The 19,348-nt window shown below is 42.7% G+C and overlaps 1 protein-coding gene across 2 annotated transcripts in view; it reads right to left on the reverse strand.

Moving 5' to 3' along the window:
- The window catches only part of fdxr (ferredoxin reductase), a 49,569-nt gene that overhangs the window by 18,396 nt on the left and 11,825 nt on the right, over positions 1–19,348 (reverse strand). For both annotated transcript variants that reach the window (XM_063074205.1, XM_063074204.1), the window contains 3 exons: positions 13,985–14,069; positions 7,725–7,924; positions 816–987 (listed from right to left, as the gene is read on the reverse strand). In XM_063074205.1, the coding sequence (XP_062930275.1) occupies positions 816–987; positions 7,725–7,924; positions 13,985–14,069 (457 nt within the window). The remainder of the gene's footprint in view (positions 1–815; positions 988–7,724; positions 7,925–13,984; positions 14,070–19,348) is intronic.

Genomic DNA, 19,348 nt, shown 5'->3' on the forward strand with positions numbered 1-19,348 from the left:
TTGATTATCTTGATGTATTTTTCTTTGTTGTTGATTTTCAATAATAATTAATAAAAAAGATTTAAAACTGAAAAATGAAAATGAGTAAGTATGCAGATAGGCAGCACCACATACAATGAAGGAGGTAATCAAAATTAGAAGGAGATCTTGATCAGGTAGGAGAGTATGCCAAGAATAGCAAATGACATCCAAACAGTTTACAGTGAAGTGTTGCACTTCGGCAAGTCAGACCAGGGAAGGACTTGCATAGTGAATGGTAGGGCCCTGAAAAGTCCCTGAACAGAGGGCCCTACGAGTACAACTACACAGTTCCCTGAAAACAGCATCACAGACAACACAGTGAAGACGACCTTTGGCCTTTATCAGCTACGTCAATAAGAACAGGAGCTGGGACATGATATTATACAAGATACACAAGTTATACAAGATGTTAGCAAGGCCACAGCTGGAGCGTAGTTTTGATTACCCTGTTAAGGAAAAATGTCATTAAAAAAGAACGCAAAGATGATTTACAAGAATGCTGCCAAGGCCTCGAGTTATAGAGAGAAGTTGGACAAGCTAGGACTTCATTCCTTGGAGCATAGGAGACTCTGGAGACCTTATCAATGTGTTTAAAACCATGGGGAGCATAGGCAGTGAATGCACACAGTCTTTTCCCAGGGTTGGGAAATCAAAAACTAGAAGTCATTGGTTTAAGGTAAGAGGGGAATAATTTAATAGAAACTTGAGGGGGAACTTCTTCACACAGAATGTGATATGCATCGATTTTCAGATATAACGCAACGCTGGTTCAAAGAGTTTGGCTACCAACTAACCTGGTGCATGCAGGACACGTCCCAACTTATTTGGGATAACCCCTTGCTGCTGATCAAATGGAACAGAGGGGTCAATCGGATGGCTTTTGTAGCCAATGCTGCTCAGCACTAATCCACACTCCAGATCTTCAACATCTTCTGTCTGAATGGCCACTGCAGATTCTGCTGAACCCTCAGGGAAGATAAAAGGTAAAAGTTGTGAAACTAAACATACTTGTAATCTCATTATTCACAAAAGAAATACAAGCAACTCTTACTATGGAACATTATTTGTCTGATCACCAACAAACAAAACAGGCAGCACTTAAAGAACACTGGATATGTTAAAAATGCAAACATGAGGAAATCTGCAGATGCTGGAATTTCAAGCAACACACATAAAAGTTGCTGGTGAACGCAGCAGGCCAGGCAGCATCTCTAGGAAGAGGTACAGTCGACGTTTCGGGCCTAGCCGTCGACTGTACCTCTTCCTAGAGATGCTGCCTGGCCTGCTGCGTTCACCAGCAACTTTTGTGTGTGTTACTGGATATATTAACTAGGAATTATTTTGATTTTGCAGCAGCTTGTATATATAGAGTACATTAGAACAGTCATTCCTTGTTATCTGCTTATACACTGAGTACAAATTCAAGACTGGTCCCAGGCCCATCTCAATTTTTATCTCAAAATTCATACATACACACTGAGAAACTAAATCATTGTCTACAAAAGTAGGATGATCAGGTTCCAGACCATTTCTATCAAGTGTCTTCCTGCTGTGCTCCATTCTAATAAAAAAAAGTCTTTGCTTGCCAAGCAACACCTTGTAATTTCAAAACCCACCACCTGCCCCTACACCTCCTCCCTCACTACTACTCAGATCCCAAAACAGTCCTTCCAGGTGAGGCGACACTTCACCTGTGAGTCTGTTGGGGTCATATACTGTGTACAGTGCTCCCAGTGTGGTCTCCTGTACATTGCTGAGACCCAATGTAGATTTGGAGACCGTTTCGCCGAGTATCTACGCTCCGTTCGCCAGAACAAGTGGTATCTCCCAGTGGCCACCCATTTTAATTCCACTTCCCATTCCCATTCTGATATGTCCATCCATGGCCTCCTCCACTGTTGTAATAAGGCCACATTTAGGTTGGAGAAACAACACCTTATATTCCGTTTGGGTAGCCTCCCACCTGATAGCATGAGCATCGACTTCTCAAACTTCCAGTAAGGCCTCCCCAACCCCACCCCCATTTCCCATCCCCTTTTCCCACTCTCCTTGCCCGCCCATCACCTCCCTCTGGTGCTCCCTCCCCCCAGCTCACCCCCTTTTTCTTTCTTTCATAGCCTTCTGTCTCCTCCATCAACTTCCTAGCTCTTTCCTTCATCCCTCCCCAAGTTTCACCTGTTGCCTGGTGTTTCTCTCTCCCCTCCGCCCCCCCCCCACCTTTCAAATCTACTCCTCAACTTTTTTTCCCTCCAGAACTGCTGAAGGGTTTCGGCCTGAAACATCGACTGTGCTTTTTTTCCCATTGATGCGGCCTGGACTGCTGACATCCTCCAGCATTTTGTGTGCACAGTCGGCCCTCCTTAACTGCGGGGGATTGGTTCCCGGACCCCCCGCGGATACCAAAACACCCAGATGCTCAAGCTCCTTATTTAACCTGGCTCAGTGCAGTGGACCTTGGGACCCAGCGAACCCCGGACTTTATTAAACCTGTCTCACTGCGGTGGACTTCAGGACCCAGCGGATCCCCGGACCTTATTTAACTAGTCTTAGTGCAGTGGACTTTAGGACCCGGCGGGGCTCTGAATCCCCAGTGCTTCTGTTCATAAAAATAATCACGATTGAAAATAAAGTAGAAATAATGAAGCTATCGGAAAGAGGTGAAATGCCATCTGTCATTGGAAAAGCATTAGGCTACAGTCAGTCAACGATCGGAAAAATTTTAAAGGATAAAGTGAGAAAGGCCCTGCCCCAATGAAAGCTACAATTGTTACTAAGCAACGCAGTGGTTTAATTATTGAACTACATAACGTTTCCAAAGTGTTTTATATGCATAGAAAGGTAAAAGGTATAGAAAACATAGAAATCATAGAAAATAGGTGCAGGAGCAGGCCATTCGGCCCTTCGAGCCTGCACCGCCATTCAGTATGATCATGGCTGATCATCCTACTCAGAACCCTGTACCAGCCTTCCCTCCATACCCCCAATCCCTTTAGCCACAAGGGCCATATCTAACTCCCTCTTAAATATAGCCAATGAACTGGCCTCAACTGTTTCCTGTGGCAGAGAATTCCACAGATTCACCACTCTCTGTGTGAAGAAGTTTTTCCTAATCTCGGTCCTAAAAGGCATCCCCTTTATCCTCAAACTGTGACCCCTCGTTCTGGACTTCGCCAACATCGGGAACAATCTTCCTGCATCTAGCCTGTCCAATCCCTTTAGGATTTTATACATTTCAATAAGATCCCTCCCTCAACCTTCTAAATTCCAACGAGTGTAAGCCTAGTCGATCCAGTCTTTCATCATATGAAAGTCCTGCCATCCCAGGAATCAATCTGGTGAACCTTCTTTGTACTCCCTCTATGGCAAGGATGTCTTTCCTCAGATTAGGGGACCAAAACTGCACACAATACTCCAGGTGTGGTCTCACCAAGGCCTTGTACAACTGCAGTAGTACCTCCCTGCTCCAGTACTCGAATTCTCTTGCTATGAATGCCAGCATACCATTCGCCTTTTTCACCGTCTGCTGTACCTGCATGCCCACTTCCAATGACTGGTCTATAATGACACCCAGGTCTCGTTGCACCTCCTCTTTTCCTAATTGGCCACCATTCAGATAATAATCTGTTTTCCTGTTTTTGCCTCCAAAGTGGATAACTTCACATTTATCCACATTAAATTGCATCTGCCATGAATTTGCCCACTCACCTAACCTATCCAAGTCACCCTGCATCCTCTTAGCATCCTCCTCACAGCTAACACAGCCACCCAGCTTCGTGTCATCCGCAAACTTGGAGATGCTGCATTTAATTCCCTCATCCAAGTCATTAATATATATTGTAAACAACTGGGTTCCCAGCACTGAGCCTTGCGGTACCCCACTAGTCACTGCCTGCCATTCTGAAAAGGTCCCATTTATTCCCACTCTTTGCTTCCTGTCTGCCAACCAATTCTCTATCCACATCAATACCTTACCCCCAATACCATGTGCTTTAAGTTTGCACACTAATCTCCTGTGTGGGACCTTGTCAAAAACCTTTTGAAAATCCAAATATATCACATCCACTGGTTCTCCCCTATCCACTCTACTAGTTACATCCTCAAAAAATTCTATGAGATTCGTCAGACATGATTTTCCTTTCACAAATCCATGCTGACTTTGTCCGATGATTTCACCGCTTTCCAAATGTGCTGTTATCACATCTTTGATAACTGACTCTAGCATTTTCCCCACCACCGATGTTAGGCTAACGGTCTATAATTCCCCAGTTTCTCTCTCCCTCCTTTTTTAAAAAGTGGGGTTACATTAGCCACACTCCAATCCTCAGGAACTAGTCCAGAATCTAATGAGTTTTGAAAAATTATCACTAATGCATCCACTATTTCTTCGGCTACTTCCTTAAGCACTCTGGGATGCAGACCATCTGGCCCTGGGGATTTATCTGCCTTTAATTCCTTCAATTTACCTAACACCACTTCCCTACTAACATGCATTTTCCTCAGTTCCTCCATCTCACTGGACCCTCTGTCCCCTACTATTTCCGGAAGATTATTTATGTCCTCCTTAGTGAAGACAGACGTAAAGTAGTTATTCAATTGGTCTGCCATGTCCTTGCTCCCCATAATCAATTCACCTGTTTCTGTCTGTAGGGGGCCTACATTTGTCTTAACCAATCTTTTTCTTTTCACATATCTATAAAAGCTTTTACAGTCAGTTTTTATGTTCCCTGCCAGTTTTCTCTCAATCTTTTTTCCCTTTCCTAATTAAGCCCTTTGACCTCCTCTGCTGGACTCTGAATTTCTCCCAGTCCTCAGGTGAGCCACTTTTTCTGTCTAATTTGTATGCTTCTTCTTTGGAATTGATACTATCCCTAATTTCCCTTGTCAGCCACAGGTGCACTACCTTCCTTGATTTATTCTTTTGCCAAACTGGGATGAACAATTGTTGTAGTTCATCCATGCGATCTTTAAATGCTTGCCATTGCATATCCACCATCAACCCTTTAAGTGTCATTTGCCAGTCTATCGTCTCATACCTTCAAAGTTACCCTTCTTTAAGTTCAGAACCTTTGTTTCTGAATTAACTATGTCACTCTCCATCTTAATGAAGAATTCCACCATATTATGGTCACTCTTACCCAAGGGGCCTCTCATGACAAGATTGCTAATTAACCCTTCCTCATTGCTCAATACCCAGTCTAGAATAGCCTGCTCTCTAGTTGGTTCCTCGACATGTTGGTTCAAAAAACCATCCCGCATACATGTACTATACTGTATATACTATATACTAACACAAATGTTTGACTAACTGACGCTAAATAATACCGGATATACCTGTTTCGACTTACTTAGTAACAGAACTTCCATTTTTTTTTATCCCGATCCGCGGTAACCTACGCACATCCTCCCGCATACTTTAAATCATCTCTAGATTACTTATAATACCTAATACAATGTAAATGCTATGTAAATAGTTGTTATACTGTATTGTTCAGGGAATAATGACAAGAAAAAAATGTCTGTACATGCTCAAGCAACAAGTGCTGGAGAGAATTTCCAGGTTTTCCCGATCCGCGGTTGGTTGAACCCGTGCATGCGGATCCCGCGGATGAGGAGGGCCAACTGTACTGCTTCCAAGTCTCAGTGTAAGTTAGTTGTTAGCTAATGCTATTTGCATTTGGCTATTTAAGTGTTTCAATGTATAAATGCATCTTGGTACTTTTTAGAACTTTATAGGCCATTGGTACCCACATTTATTGTTATCTGTGGGAGGTCCATGCCCGTATCACTCTAACAATTAGAATTCGGCATAAAGGTTATCAGGATCAGGTTTAAATCACTGACGTATGTCGTGAATTTTGTTTTGCAGAAACTCTCCATTTGGCCTTGGATCACCTCAACAATAGTAACACCTACGGCAGGCCGTATTTATTGATTACAAGCGTTCAACAAATTCATACCCTCAGTACTAAGTAACAAAACAAGTTCCAGAATCTGGGCCTCTGTGCATGTCTCAGCAACCGGATCCTCGACTTCCTCATCAGAAGATCACAGTCAGTGCGGATCGGAAATAATATCTTCTCTTCACTGACAATCAACATTGGTGTACCTCAGGGATGTATGGTCAGTGCGGATCGGAAATAATATCTTCTCTTCACTGACAATCAACATTGGTGTACCTCAGGGATGTATGGTTATCCCATTGCTCTACTCTCGCTGTGCGGCTAGGTACAGCTCAAACACCATCTATAACTTTGCTGATGACAGAACTATTGTCGGCAGAATTTCAGATGGCGACGAGGCAGCGTTCAGGAGTGAGACAGATCAGTTGTTTGAGTGCTGTTGCAGCAACAATCTCGCACTCAATATCAGTAAGACCAAGTAACTGATTGCGGACTTCAGGAAGGAAAATTTGAGAGGACACAGACTAGTCCTCAACATGAGATCAGCAGCTGAAAGGGTGAAGAGTTTCAATTTCCTGAGTGTCAATACTTCTGAAGGTCTATCCTGGGCTCAACACATTGATATAATTACAAAGAAAGGCAGGGACAACATCAGCTATATTTCATTAGGAGGTTGAGAAGACTTGGTACACCACAAGAGACTGAAATATCTATGGAAAGCATTTGAATTAGTTGCATTATTGTCTGCTATGGAGGGCCACTGCACAGGATCAGAAAAAGTTGCAGGAAGTTGCAAACTCAGCAAGCTCCTTCATGGGCGCTTGTGTCTGCAGCATCTTCAAAAGACGATGCTTCAAAAAGGTGGCATCCATTTTTAAGGACTCCCATCTCCCAGGACGAGCCCTTTTCTCAGTGCTACTATTAAGGAGGTGGTACAGGATCCTAAAGAAACACACATAATGTTTTAGGAGCAGCTTCTTCCCCACCACCATCAGCTTTCTGAATGGTCATTGAACTCATGTACACTACCTCATTATTTTTTCCTCACCTTTTTGCACTGCTTATTTAGTTATGTGTTGGGCACGTGGCCAGGTGGTTAAGGTATTCATCTAGTTACCTCAAGGTTGCTAGTTTGAGCCTCAGCTGTGGCAGCGTGTTTGTGCCCTTGAGCAAGGCACTTAATTACACATTGCTCTAGTCTGTGCAAGGAGTGGCGCCCCACACAGACTTCCAATCTGCACCTTGTAAGGCATGAAAATGCCTGACGCAGGCCTCTCGTGGTCTGAGTCGACGTTCCCCCCGCCCCATTTAATTATGTTATTCTTATTGCAATTTATAGTTTTTAAGAATTATAAATTACAATATTCTACTGCCACAATACAACACATTACATGACATATGACAGTGATATTAAACTTGATTCTGCTAATTACATTGCAAACATACTATAATAATTATACAAAATTAAATTAAATTAATAATGCAAAAAGACAGCAAAAATAGTCATGCAGTGTTCATGGATTGGCTCAGTGTCCATTCAGAAATCTGATGCCAGAGGGGAAGAAGGTGTTCCTGAAATGTCGAGTTTCAGGAACAGCTTCAGGCTCCTGGACCTCTTCTCTTATGGAAGAGAGCATGTCCTGGGTGGAGGGGGTCCTTAGTGAAGGAAGCCACATTTTTGAGGGATTGCCTTTTGAAGATGCCCTCAGTGCTGGGAAGGCTAGTACCCATGCTGGCACTGGCTGACTTTGCAACTCTCCGAGTTTGTACTCTACCTTAAAAAGCACCAAACAATCCACCTACCTCCAGCTTGGTGACAGACAGCCGAATCCCACCCACACGTTCTCCGTCATTACTTGGAATAATCTCCAAGGGGCTTCGCCGGAATCGAAGGCTCCATTCTTTAGTAGCTGCTGCTTGGAACTCAGCTTCTTTCCCAGAATTATTTTCAAGAGCAGTTTTAATCAACAGTTCCATCAGCCGTTTCCTTGGCCTTGGCAGGTCTGGAATATAACAGATGGCACAACTTTGTGAACAAATTTAGCTTGAATGGTTTCTTTATGATTTTAAGAAAAAGACAAATACTTTCACCACAAAACAAAGCAGTCAGTAACAGATTAGTTCTCTTTGCTCTACACAAATTGAGTCTTAAACTTCCAATTTTCTGGACAGAAGAACAGCTCAGAAATTACTACTGAGATTTTTACTCAGAGGTTACTACTCAGTTACTCAGAGCATAATGCCAAATACAAAATTCCTGAAATCTACAGTCATTATAAAAAGAAAAACACGAGGAATTTCTAGGGTTTCTTCCACTTCTCCCAAAAGATCTTTTTAAGAAGTGATCTAGTTCTGCATTGTGTTCATTGCTAAAGTCTAAGTCACATGTTCTCCTCTGCAACTGTACAATAGGATTGGACTAAATTGGGACAAATCGGGACCAGTACATTTTGGTCCAATTAAGCAGCTGCCCAAAGCATCATGGAAATAGTTAAAAATGGATTTTTAAAAAAATGCCATTTAACTGAGTAACATCTTAAGTATTTAAATGAAATACAGAACAAATTAGAACACTAATCAATACTACTACAAAACTATAAACTGTATTAGTTTCTAATGGCTATCGACAAAGGAATTCATCGTGTTTAACTATAAACGAACAAAAATCAGCGCAGACATCTAGTGTAGATAATGAAATGCCTTCATACAATGCTTGCATCCTCCAAATCTTCATTTTCAATGTAACATTCAAGATGATTGTCAACACCTTCAAGTTCTATAGTTCCTAATCTGAAGTAGTGAAATGATTTCATTTTCAATCCCTGCCGTTTCTGGCATCTCCAAGCCTGAATGCTTGAAACAAGTGTTGAGCAAACAGCTCCAAATTGTCTTCCTACTTATTTCTTGCCAACTATCAGAGACAAAAATCACTGGTTTTTGAACATCGGCACATGCAACTGATACTATTTAAAAATTGTTCGCTCTAAGCATGGTGCAGAGTCTAACAGCCACACAAGTACACACATCTGACACTAGTAAGAAACTGTTGAGCAACAATCTTATGCCCCAGTTAAGCAGCTTGAGTCTTTGCTGACATACCAAATTTCGTCAAACCCCTAGTGAAATATAGCTGCTGGCAGCAATCTTCGTGATTGCATCAGTAGGTTGGGCTCAGGAAAGATCCTCCGAGATGCTGAAGCACAGGAATTTGAAACTGCCTACACTTTCCACTACTGACCCCTCAATGAGGACTGGTGTGTGTGCTCCCAACCTCCTCTTCCTCAAGTTCACAATCAACTCCTTGTTCTTGTTGAGGTTGAGTGCAAGGTTGTTGTTATGACACCACTCAACAAGCCAATCTATCTCACTTCCGTATGCCTTCTCGTTGCCATCTGAGGTTCTGCGGTGGTGTCATCAGCGAATTTACACATGGCATTTACCTAGCCACACTGTAATGTGTGGAGCAGTGGGCTAAGCTTGCATCCTTGGGGAGCTCCTGTGGTGACCAACAGCAAGGAGGAGATGTTATCACTGATCTGCACTGTCTGTGGTCTCCCAATGAGGAAGTCAAGGATCCATTTGAAGACGAGGGCACAGAACCCCAAGTTTTGAAGCTCACTGATTAGAACTGAGAAGATGATGGTGTTGAACACGTAGCTGTAATCAATAAACAGCAGCCTGACATAGGTAGTGCTATTGTAGAGGTAGTTCAAGGCCGAATGGAGAGCTGGCGAGATTTCATCCTCTGTAGACTTGTTATGGTGATAGGCAAGTTGCAGCAGATAAAGGTCCTTGCTAAAGCAGGAGTTAATTCTAATGATTACTACCTCTCAAAGCACTTCATCACAGTAGGCATGAAAGCTGCCGGGCAACATTCATTAAGGCAGTTCATCCTGCACTTATTGGGTACTAGTATGATTGTTGCCCTTTTGAAATAGGTGGGAACCTCCAGCTGCAGCTGTTTGCATGATTTGTTCTTTTTTTGTGTGCTGGGTGCTTGATGTTTCCTTTGAATAAGTTCATGATGTTTATTTGTTTCATGGCTGTTTATGGGAAGATTAATCTCAGGGTTGTATAATGCGTATATACAGTACTTTGATAATAGATGTACTTTGAACTTTTGAGAGGTTGAAGATGTCCTTGAGCACTCCAAGCAGTTGGTTAGCACAGGTTTGCAGTACCCTGCCATGGGCACCACCCTCTTGAAGTGTGTTCTGACATTGACCTCTGAAACAGATGACGGGGCTGCCTGCAGCTGCAGAGATTTGCACAAGTGTACTTTAATTCTCCCTTTCAAAGCATGCAGAGAAGACACTGAGCTCATCTGGGAGTGCAGTTATTAATGTTTTTAGGTTTCACCTTACAGGAAGTAATGGCCTGCAAACCCTGTCACAGCTGTTGTCCAATTGTGTCTCCAACTTCACAAGGAATTGCTTTTTTCCTCTTACAATGACCTTCCATAGGTTGAGCCAGGTCTTGAAAAACACAGATCTAGCCCTGAGCAGATGGAGTATCTTCTTTTCCATCTACGCTTTTGGATTGGATTTGTCCAGTATGTTCTCAAAGGTACACACCCATCCAGGCAGGCCTCAGTGAAGTTGGTGATGACTGTGGGATATTCATTCAGATCTGAAGATAAATCCATGAATATGGTTCAGTCCACCGAATTATAGTGAACCATGAATAGTGGAGCTTGATGGTCCGGTATAGTTGAATAGTGGACCATCAAATTCCACTATTCAACAAACTCATTCAGAAAACTGAAGGCTGTCATTCAAACAATTGTTTCTGTTATTGGCCACAAAACTACTCGGCCTAGTATCGTCTACCAACATCAAAACTGGAGCTCGGCTGCTCATGGGCCTTCACGTGCACATTCAAGTACTTTTAAATTTCTGCCTCGGCAAGCTTCGTACCATACATGTTATTTTTAAATTCATCTCTAATTATACTACCATTTACTTTAAATCCCTGTCCCCTTGATTTTTGACCCCCCTAAATGGAAACAACCCTTCCAAAATCAGAATCAGCCTTCCAATGAAGGTTCTTCGTAATTTTAAGGATTAGAGATCAACTTTATTTGTCATGTGCACATCAAAACATTGAAATATATCATTTGTATCTGAGGGTGTGCTGGGGCAGCTCGTGTCTCCATGCTTCCAGTGCCTATAGAGCACGCCTACAACTTGCTACCCTTGTGTCTTTTGCAATGTGGGAGAAAACTGGAAACACACAGTCACAGGAGTACACACAAAGCGGCAGGAATTGAACCCAGGTTGCCAGCACTATAAAGCGTTACACTAACCGCTGTGCTACTGTGTCGCCCCAGTGGAACCTCAGTGAAGCCTCTCCTCACCCTCCTCTAATTGAAAAAGAGGCGAGCCTATCCAGACTTTCCCAATTACAGTTTTCCATTTCTGGCCACATGCTCATACACCATCGGAGCAAACCTTCCTGTTCTAATCACATCTACCTTGTAAATCCACAAACGCAACTCCATGTAGCTACTCAAGCTGTGGCCAAACTGCTGCTTTAACATTTCCTCCTTGTTCTTGCACTCTATGCCTCAAGTAATAAAGGAAAGTAACTCATATGTCAGTTCAGCAAACTTATCCACCTGTCCTACGTCCTTTAACCCTAATCTTTTCCAACACATCTCAGTATTCACCTGTCTTGTTACATCTGCTAAATGCACTACCCTGCACTCGTCTAGATTAAATTCTTCTTGCCAAAACTCTACCCACCTTATCCAGCTGATTAATATCCTTAAATTGCCCTCCTCCTTGCTGTCAATTTCATGACCAATTTTTGTTTCATCTGAAAATTTCATCATGCCCCCTATATTTAAGTCAAAATTATAAATGAGCATTGAGAAAGGTAACAATTCTTAAGATAAATTGAGAATTTGGTGAAGTTACAACATGCATTGCTTTAATATTAAACAACAGCTCATACATAAGAAAGACACAAGCCTAAAATAGCTGTGTAAACAAGAAATTCTGTAGATGCTGGAAATCTTGAGCTCCACACAAAAGGCAGGAAGAACTCAGCAGGTCAGGCAGCATCTATGGAGGGGAATAAACAGTTGACATTTCAAACAGAGACTCTTCATCAGGACTGGAAAGGAATGGGGCAGAAACCAAAATAAGAAGGTGGGCAGGGGAAGGAGTACAGTACAAGCTAGAAGGTGATAGGTGAGACCCAGTGAGGGGGAGGGTGGGTGGAAGAGATAAAGGACTGAAGAAGGAATATGATAGGAGGGGATAGTGGACCATGGAAGAAAGAGAAAGAGGGGGGAACCAGAGAGTGGTGACAGGCAGGTGAGGAGAAAAGAAGCAGTGAGGGGGCAACCAGAATGGGGAAAGGAAAAGGGGGGGGGGGAAATTACCAGGTTAGAGAAATTGATGTTAATGCTATCAGGTTGGAAGCTACCCAGACGGAGTACGAGTTTGGCCTCATCCTGGCAGTAGAGGAGGCAATGGACAAAGATGTCAGAATGCGAATGGGAATTCAAATTGGAATTGGTAGCCACTGGGAGATCCTGCATTCTGCAGTGGACAGAGGGAAGAGCGGTCCCCCAATCAGAGTCGGTGTACAGGAGGCCACACCGGGAGCTCGGGATACAACAGATGACCCTGAAAGACGAACAGGTGAAGTGTCAACTCGCCTGCAAGCACTGTTTGGGGCTCTGAATGGTGGTGAAGAAGGTCGTGTAGGTTTGTAGCACTCATCATACTTGCCAGAGGGATTATAAGTGATGAGGGATGAGTGGAGACAAGGGAGTCAAGCAGACAGCAGTGGTGGGGCTGGGATGATGTGTTTATTGGTAGGATCCATTTGGAGATGGCAGAAGTTATAGAGAATGATGTGCTGGATACAGAAGCTCTTGAGGTGGCAAGGACAAGGGAAACCCCATCCTGTTATGATGGTTGGAGGAAAGAGTGAGGGTAGACGGGCAGGAAATGGAGGTGAGGGCAGCATCAATGATAAAGGAGGAGAGATCATGTATTTTGCCAAAAAAAAGAGAGGACATTGCAGATGCTCTAGAATGGAAAGCTCACCCTGAGAACCAATGCAGCAAAGACAGAGGATCTACGAGAAGGGGCTAGCATTTTTATTAGTGACAGGGTGTGAAGAAACAGCCATGGTAACTGAGAGAGTCAATAGGTTTGCAAAAGATATCAGAAGATGATTTGTCTCCAGAAATGGAGACAGTGAGATTGAGAAATGGGAGATGCGTGGTAGCGATGGACAAGTAAATTTGAGGGCAAGGTGGAATTTGGAAGCAAAGTTAATGAAATCTATGAACTGAGCATCAGGACAGGAAGAAGCACTAAAGCAGTCATTATTGTGGCATAGAAAGATTTGGGGGAGGGGAACATTCTCAGTGCAGGCTTGGAACATGGACTGTACCATGTAGCCCACAAAAAGGAGGACACAACTGGAGCCCATAGCTACACCTTTAGTTTAGACAAAGTGGGAGGAGCTGTTGAACCATCTCCACCAGAAGGAAGAGAGGGGTGATGGAGGGGAACTGAGTAGGTCAGTTATATTGAAAGAAGCAGAGAGCTTTAAGGCCTTCCCAATTGGGGATGGAAGTGTACCAGGACTGGACATTCATGGTGAAAATAAGGCAACTCTGACCAGGGTACTGAAAGTGGTTGAAGAGATCGAGAGCACGTGAAGTGTCATGGATATACTGTAGGTAGGAAGTGACCGAACTAAGGGAGGCAAAATGGAGTCAAGGTAGTTGGACATGATTTCGTGGGGCACGAGCAGGCAGAAACATGCAGTGTGGGGTACAAGAACTATGAGTTTGGAACAGTGAGGTTGATGATTGCATGGGAAACAGTGGCTTTAGTGGGGTCCTGTGCAAGGGGTAAGTAAGAGGAGACGTCTGAGAGCAGCTGTCTGGCTCAGGGAGGTAGAGGTCAGTCCACCAGACTACAACATCTGTGGGGAGCAGCTATTTGAGGGTTTACTCCTGATTGATTTAACAAGAGGCTTTCATATTAAAAATTCAGTTTTGCAATAAAGCAGCTAAACATGCTACTTGGTCTCACCTTTAACAACATGTTTGAGCCCCTCAAAATCATTAGGATCAAGCAACGAACGAGTACCTGGCAACTTCATCATCTCACGGAGCTCCTATTTGGGGAAAAAAATTAGGAAGTTTAAAAAAGTATACACTCAATATTAGAAATGATATTTATTAATAATAACGTGCAATTTTTCTATTAGGAATCTTTAGAAATACATTATATAAACATCTTCCACAAACTGTGCCCTTTCAGTAGGCTAGTCTAATTTTTATATATGCTTTAATTACTGCCTGATTTTCAGCAATCTTCATTTTGAATTAAGTAATCTTGTACTCAACATCAAGAATTTTGTATAATAAAATGCTTCCCTTTCCTATCTTATTGTTTTGCCAGAGTGCCCTTAATAGAACAAAGACAGAGTCATATTAATCAGATATATGAGAGCTTTCATTCCTTCGCCCGTTTCTAAATATTACTGAACAACGTCTAGCAATAAACTATACGAATCCTAATCCATTACAGCTAGATCTACAACAACAGTAAGACTGATTAAATTAGTTTGGTCTGTCATGTCCAATTAAGCCTCCAATCCAGCCAACAACAAAAAAAATCACTTTGTTAGAGCTATTGAATCAACTACCACAGCAAGAAAACTCGTTCCATTCAAGTTCAAGTTTAATTGTCCATACACATGTATACAGCTAAACAAAAAACATTCCTCTGGGGCCAAGGTATAAAACACAATACCTACAGTCACACACAGCACATATAGTTACGACAGCACATGCAGTCATAAAATAACATTAGCACAATGGCCTGAATATCGATGGTGCGCATGATGTTGTCCTGGAGCCACATTTCTGCAAAAACAAGCATGCAGCAGTTCCTCATCTCGCTCTGGGTCAGCCACAGCTGTAGGCAATCCAGCTTGTCTTCCATAGAACGAACATCAGAGAGCAGCACTGAGGGAAGATCGTGCCTGCAGAGGCCAGCCCCAAACCCAGCACTTATTCCAGCATGCCCACTGTGCCTCTGTTCTCTCCCACATAGCCTCCTCCCCTGGGTGGCTGTAACAGGTGACGCTGTGGCACAAGTCTGCGCATCAACAGAGGCTACACAGATCCCCCACTGCCAGTATCACCAATAATCCAGTTCTGCAGTTTTTAGTATTACCAATGTCCAACAGGGTCTTGCAATCACGACAAAAATGTTTAAGACAAACACCTGCAACATTTGTTACACCTGGAGAGGCCAATGTGATCAAACGCATGGCTATCTCACTAGAAGGGACAGTGAGACAAACGGTCATAGCCATGGCCTGATACAAACTCAGAAATCACACTTCAATGGAAATTATTTGCCTGTGAATCAGAGAGCAGAGTATAACAGGTTTTGTTATAATTTTCATGCTTTAATATGTTTTTATTTCTATCAGAATAATAGGAAAGGATAATGGGTTTAGGAAAACTTGGTTTTCAGGGGATAATGATGCCCTGATTAAGAAGAAAGAGATTTCTTCCAGGTTTCTACCAGGTTTAGGGTCCAATATTGACTGGAAAAGAACACTGGTAGAGATGACAACAGAGCAGCAATGGCTAGAATTTCTGGGAGTGATCCGGAAGGTGCAGGTTATATACATCCCAAAGAGGAAGAAATATTCTAAAGGCAGGATGACACAACCATGGCTGACAGGAGAATCAAGGCCAACATAAAAGCCAAACAGAGGGCACATAACAGAGCAAAAACGAGTGGGAAGTTAAAGGACTGGGATGCTTTCAAAAACCAACAGAAGACAACTAAAAAAGTCAAAAAGGAAAAAAATGAATAAAAAGGTAAGCTAGCCAATAATATCAAAGAAGATACCAAAAGTTTCCTCAGATGCATAAAGTGTAAAAGAGAGGGGAGCGTATTTATCGGACCGCTGGAAAATGATGCTGGAGAGTTAGTAATGGGGGACAAGGGAATGGCAGATGAACTGAATAAGTATTTTACATCACTGCGGAAAACACTAGTAGTATGGTGTAAGCGTCAGGGCAGAAGTGTGTGAAGATGCCATTGGTTCTCGGGAAACTGTAAGATCTGAAGGTAGATAAGTCACCTGGACCAGATGATGTACAGCCCAGGGTTCTAAAGAGGTGGCTGAAGAGATTGTGGAGCATTAATAATGATCTTTCAAGAATCAATTGATTCTGGCATGGTACCAGAGGAATGGAAAATCACAAATATCACTCCACTCTTTGAGAAGGGAGAGGCAGAAGAACCAGTTAGCCTGTGGTTGGAATATGTTGAAGCCAATTATTAAGGATGTGGTTTCGGGGTAATTGGAGGTACATGATAAAACAGGCCATTGTCAACATGGTTTCCTTAAGGGAAAATCTTGCCTGACAAATCTGCTGGAATTCTTTGAAGAAATAGCAAGTAGGATAGACAAAGAAAAATTGGTGGATGTTGTGTACTCGGATTTTCAAAAAGTGCCACACACAAGGCTGCTTAACAAGAGCCCATGATAATACACTCAGACTCCATTGAACACTGAGAATGCATTCCTCAGAGGTGGAGTGCGATGTACATCAGTGCGATGCGGGATCATTATAACGTTACGTAAATGGACATGTGTGCCTGATATAAAAATAATCAAACCCGAGATATATGATGTATTATCTTATGTACACACAGTAATCCGTGGAGTAACAAACACGCAAATAGGCCTAACCTGTACATCGATGGAGCAGAAACACATCAGAGCAGCAGCAGAGGGAAGCGGGTGGGGGCTACATCTTAGAGGAGGGACCAGTCTGTGGGTTCTCCTCTAACTTCGGCTTCTTCTTCAAGTAGGCGTTGAGATTTGAAGGCCTTTTCTTCAGTTTCTTCTCATGAAGCAGTTATTGGTACATAGCAGGAAATCATGTCAAGAACACCTCTCTTTGCTTTATTGCTTTGCTCTCAGTCAGGGTCATTATCAATAAACTGGTTCATGATTTGTGTGATCGTGATGATGCTAGTGCTGAGGAATTTTGTGGTGTTTCCTGCTGCTGTTTCAATAGACAATAGGTGCAGGAATAGGCCATTCAGCCCTTCAAGCCAGCACCACCATTCACTGTGATCATGGCTGATCATCCACAATCAGTACCCTTCTCCTGCCTTCTTCCCATATCCCTTCACTCCGCTATCTTTAAGAGCTTTATCTAACTCTTTTTTGAAAGAATCCAGAGAATTGGCCTCCACTGCCTTCTGAGGCAGAGCATTCCACAGAACCACAAAACGTTTTTCCTCAACTCCATTCTAAATGGTCTACCCCTCATTCTTAAACTGTGGCCTCTGGTTCTGGACTCCCCAACATCGGGAACATGTTTCCTGCCTCTAGCGTGTCCAATACCTTAATAATCTTATATGATTCCATCAGATCCCTTCTCATCCTTCTAAATTCCAGTGTATACAACCCCAGTCACTCCAACCTTTCAACATATGATAGTCCCGCCATCCCGGGAATTAACTCGTGAACCTACGCTGCACTCCCTCAATAGCTAGAATGTCCTTCCTCAAATTTGGAGATCAAAACTGTACACGATATTCCAGGTGTGGTCTCACCGGGCCCGGTACAACTGCAGAATGACCTCTTTGCTCCTATACTCAATTTCCCTTGTTATGAAGGCCAGCATGCCATTAGTTTCCTCTTCTCCATCCGTGTTCTCAGGCAGGCAGGGTTTGAGGGTTGGCACAACATTGTGGGCCGGAGGGCCTGTCCTGTGCTGTACTATTCTATGTTCTATTCACCCAGGATGCGTTGCTCTGCTCATACCCGAAGCTCTTCGTAATTAAGGCTCTCGCCATGAGAATGCAATAAGACTTCAACATCGCCATCATTAACATCCTCTAGTCCCGCTTCATTGCCCAGTTCTATGATGTTTTGAATGACTGGTTCCACCTGAAATCCTAGGTTGTCGTTGCAGGCTTCTGGCCATAGCTTCTTCCACTCTCCGTTCATGCATTTTTAAGTTACTTCATCCTAGTCTGCTCTGATATTGTCCACAGCTTTCATGAGATAGTTTTTCCAAAACTTCCTGATGAATTGCTTGCCTTGACCTTTTGTTTCCTATACAAGTTGCCTGAATTTGTGACAAAGGTCGTAGGCTTTAAAATTCGATATTACTCCTCGATCCATTGGTTGGAGAAATGAAGTGGTGTTGGGTGGAAGGTAAACCACCACCACAGGAATGCAGGTCCGAATCGTGTCAAGATTCTCAGGATAGCCTGGGGCATTATCAAGATCATACTCCTCACAATACTGCTTCACTGTGGGACAAAAATGTGAAACAAACCAATTTTGGAAAACATCAACTGTCACCCAAGCTTTCTTGTTTGATTTCCAAATCACTGGTAGATTTGACTTTAAAATTCCTTTCAGTGCTTGTAGTGCTTCAGAGCGATACACAATTGTAAGCTTTAACTTAAAATCACCTTTAGCATTGGCTCCTAGCAAGAGAGTTAACCAGTCCTTTGCACACTTGAACCCAGATGCATGTTTCTCTTCTTGGGAGATGAAAGCACAAGAAGGCATTCTTTACCAAATTAGGCCCATTTCATCCATATTAAAGACAATTCTGGAGGATAATTGTCCTTTTTGATTATGGCCTTCAGTGTTGCAAGAAGATCCTGGGCTGCCTTTCTGTCTGCACTAGCCGCTTCACCAGAGATACGTGTGTTATGGAGGTTACTACGCTGTTTAACTCTATCAAACCAACCTCTGTTGGTTATGAATATTAACCGAAATATCTTATTCTTGAATATGCTTGAAGATGCTTCTTGCCTTTTCCATTGTTATCAGTTGACTTAGCTGCATGTCATATTGTGTTGGTCATCCACACAAATATTTAGTCTATTTTCAATTTTTCTTCAAGCAAACTGCTCCTTGAACAAGTCATCTTCTTTGAAGATAATTCTAAGGTCTTCACTGCAGAAGCTTTTATCTCATCTGCATATTTATAATTATTCTGATCGTCGATGTAGCCAATATCAAAGATGCACAAACATCAACCTGATGCTCACCATGTGACTAAAACTGAGTGTCATGGGTTAAGGGTGAAAGGCAAAATTTTTTAAGAGGAACACGAGGAGGAACGTCTTCACTCAAATGGTGGCGGAATGAGCTACCTGTAGAACTGGTAAAGACTGATTTGATTGCAACATTTAAGAGAGGTTTGCCTAACTTAGATTAGATTATGAGGACACGCTGACCTCTTTTATTGTCATTTAGTAATGCATGCATTAAGAAATAATACAATATTCCTCCGGTGTGATATCACAGAAACACAGGACAGAACAAGACTGAAAAACTAATAAAAACAACAGAATTATAACATAGAGTTACAACAGTGCAACAATACC

The sequence above is a fragment of the Mobula hypostoma genome, chromosome 22 (assembly GCF_963921235.1).
Source record: "Mobula hypostoma chromosome 22, sMobHyp1.1, whole genome shotgun sequence".
NCBI classification, from domain to species: Eukaryota; Metazoa; Chordata; class Chondrichthyes; order Myliobatiformes; family Myliobatidae; genus Mobula; species Mobula hypostoma.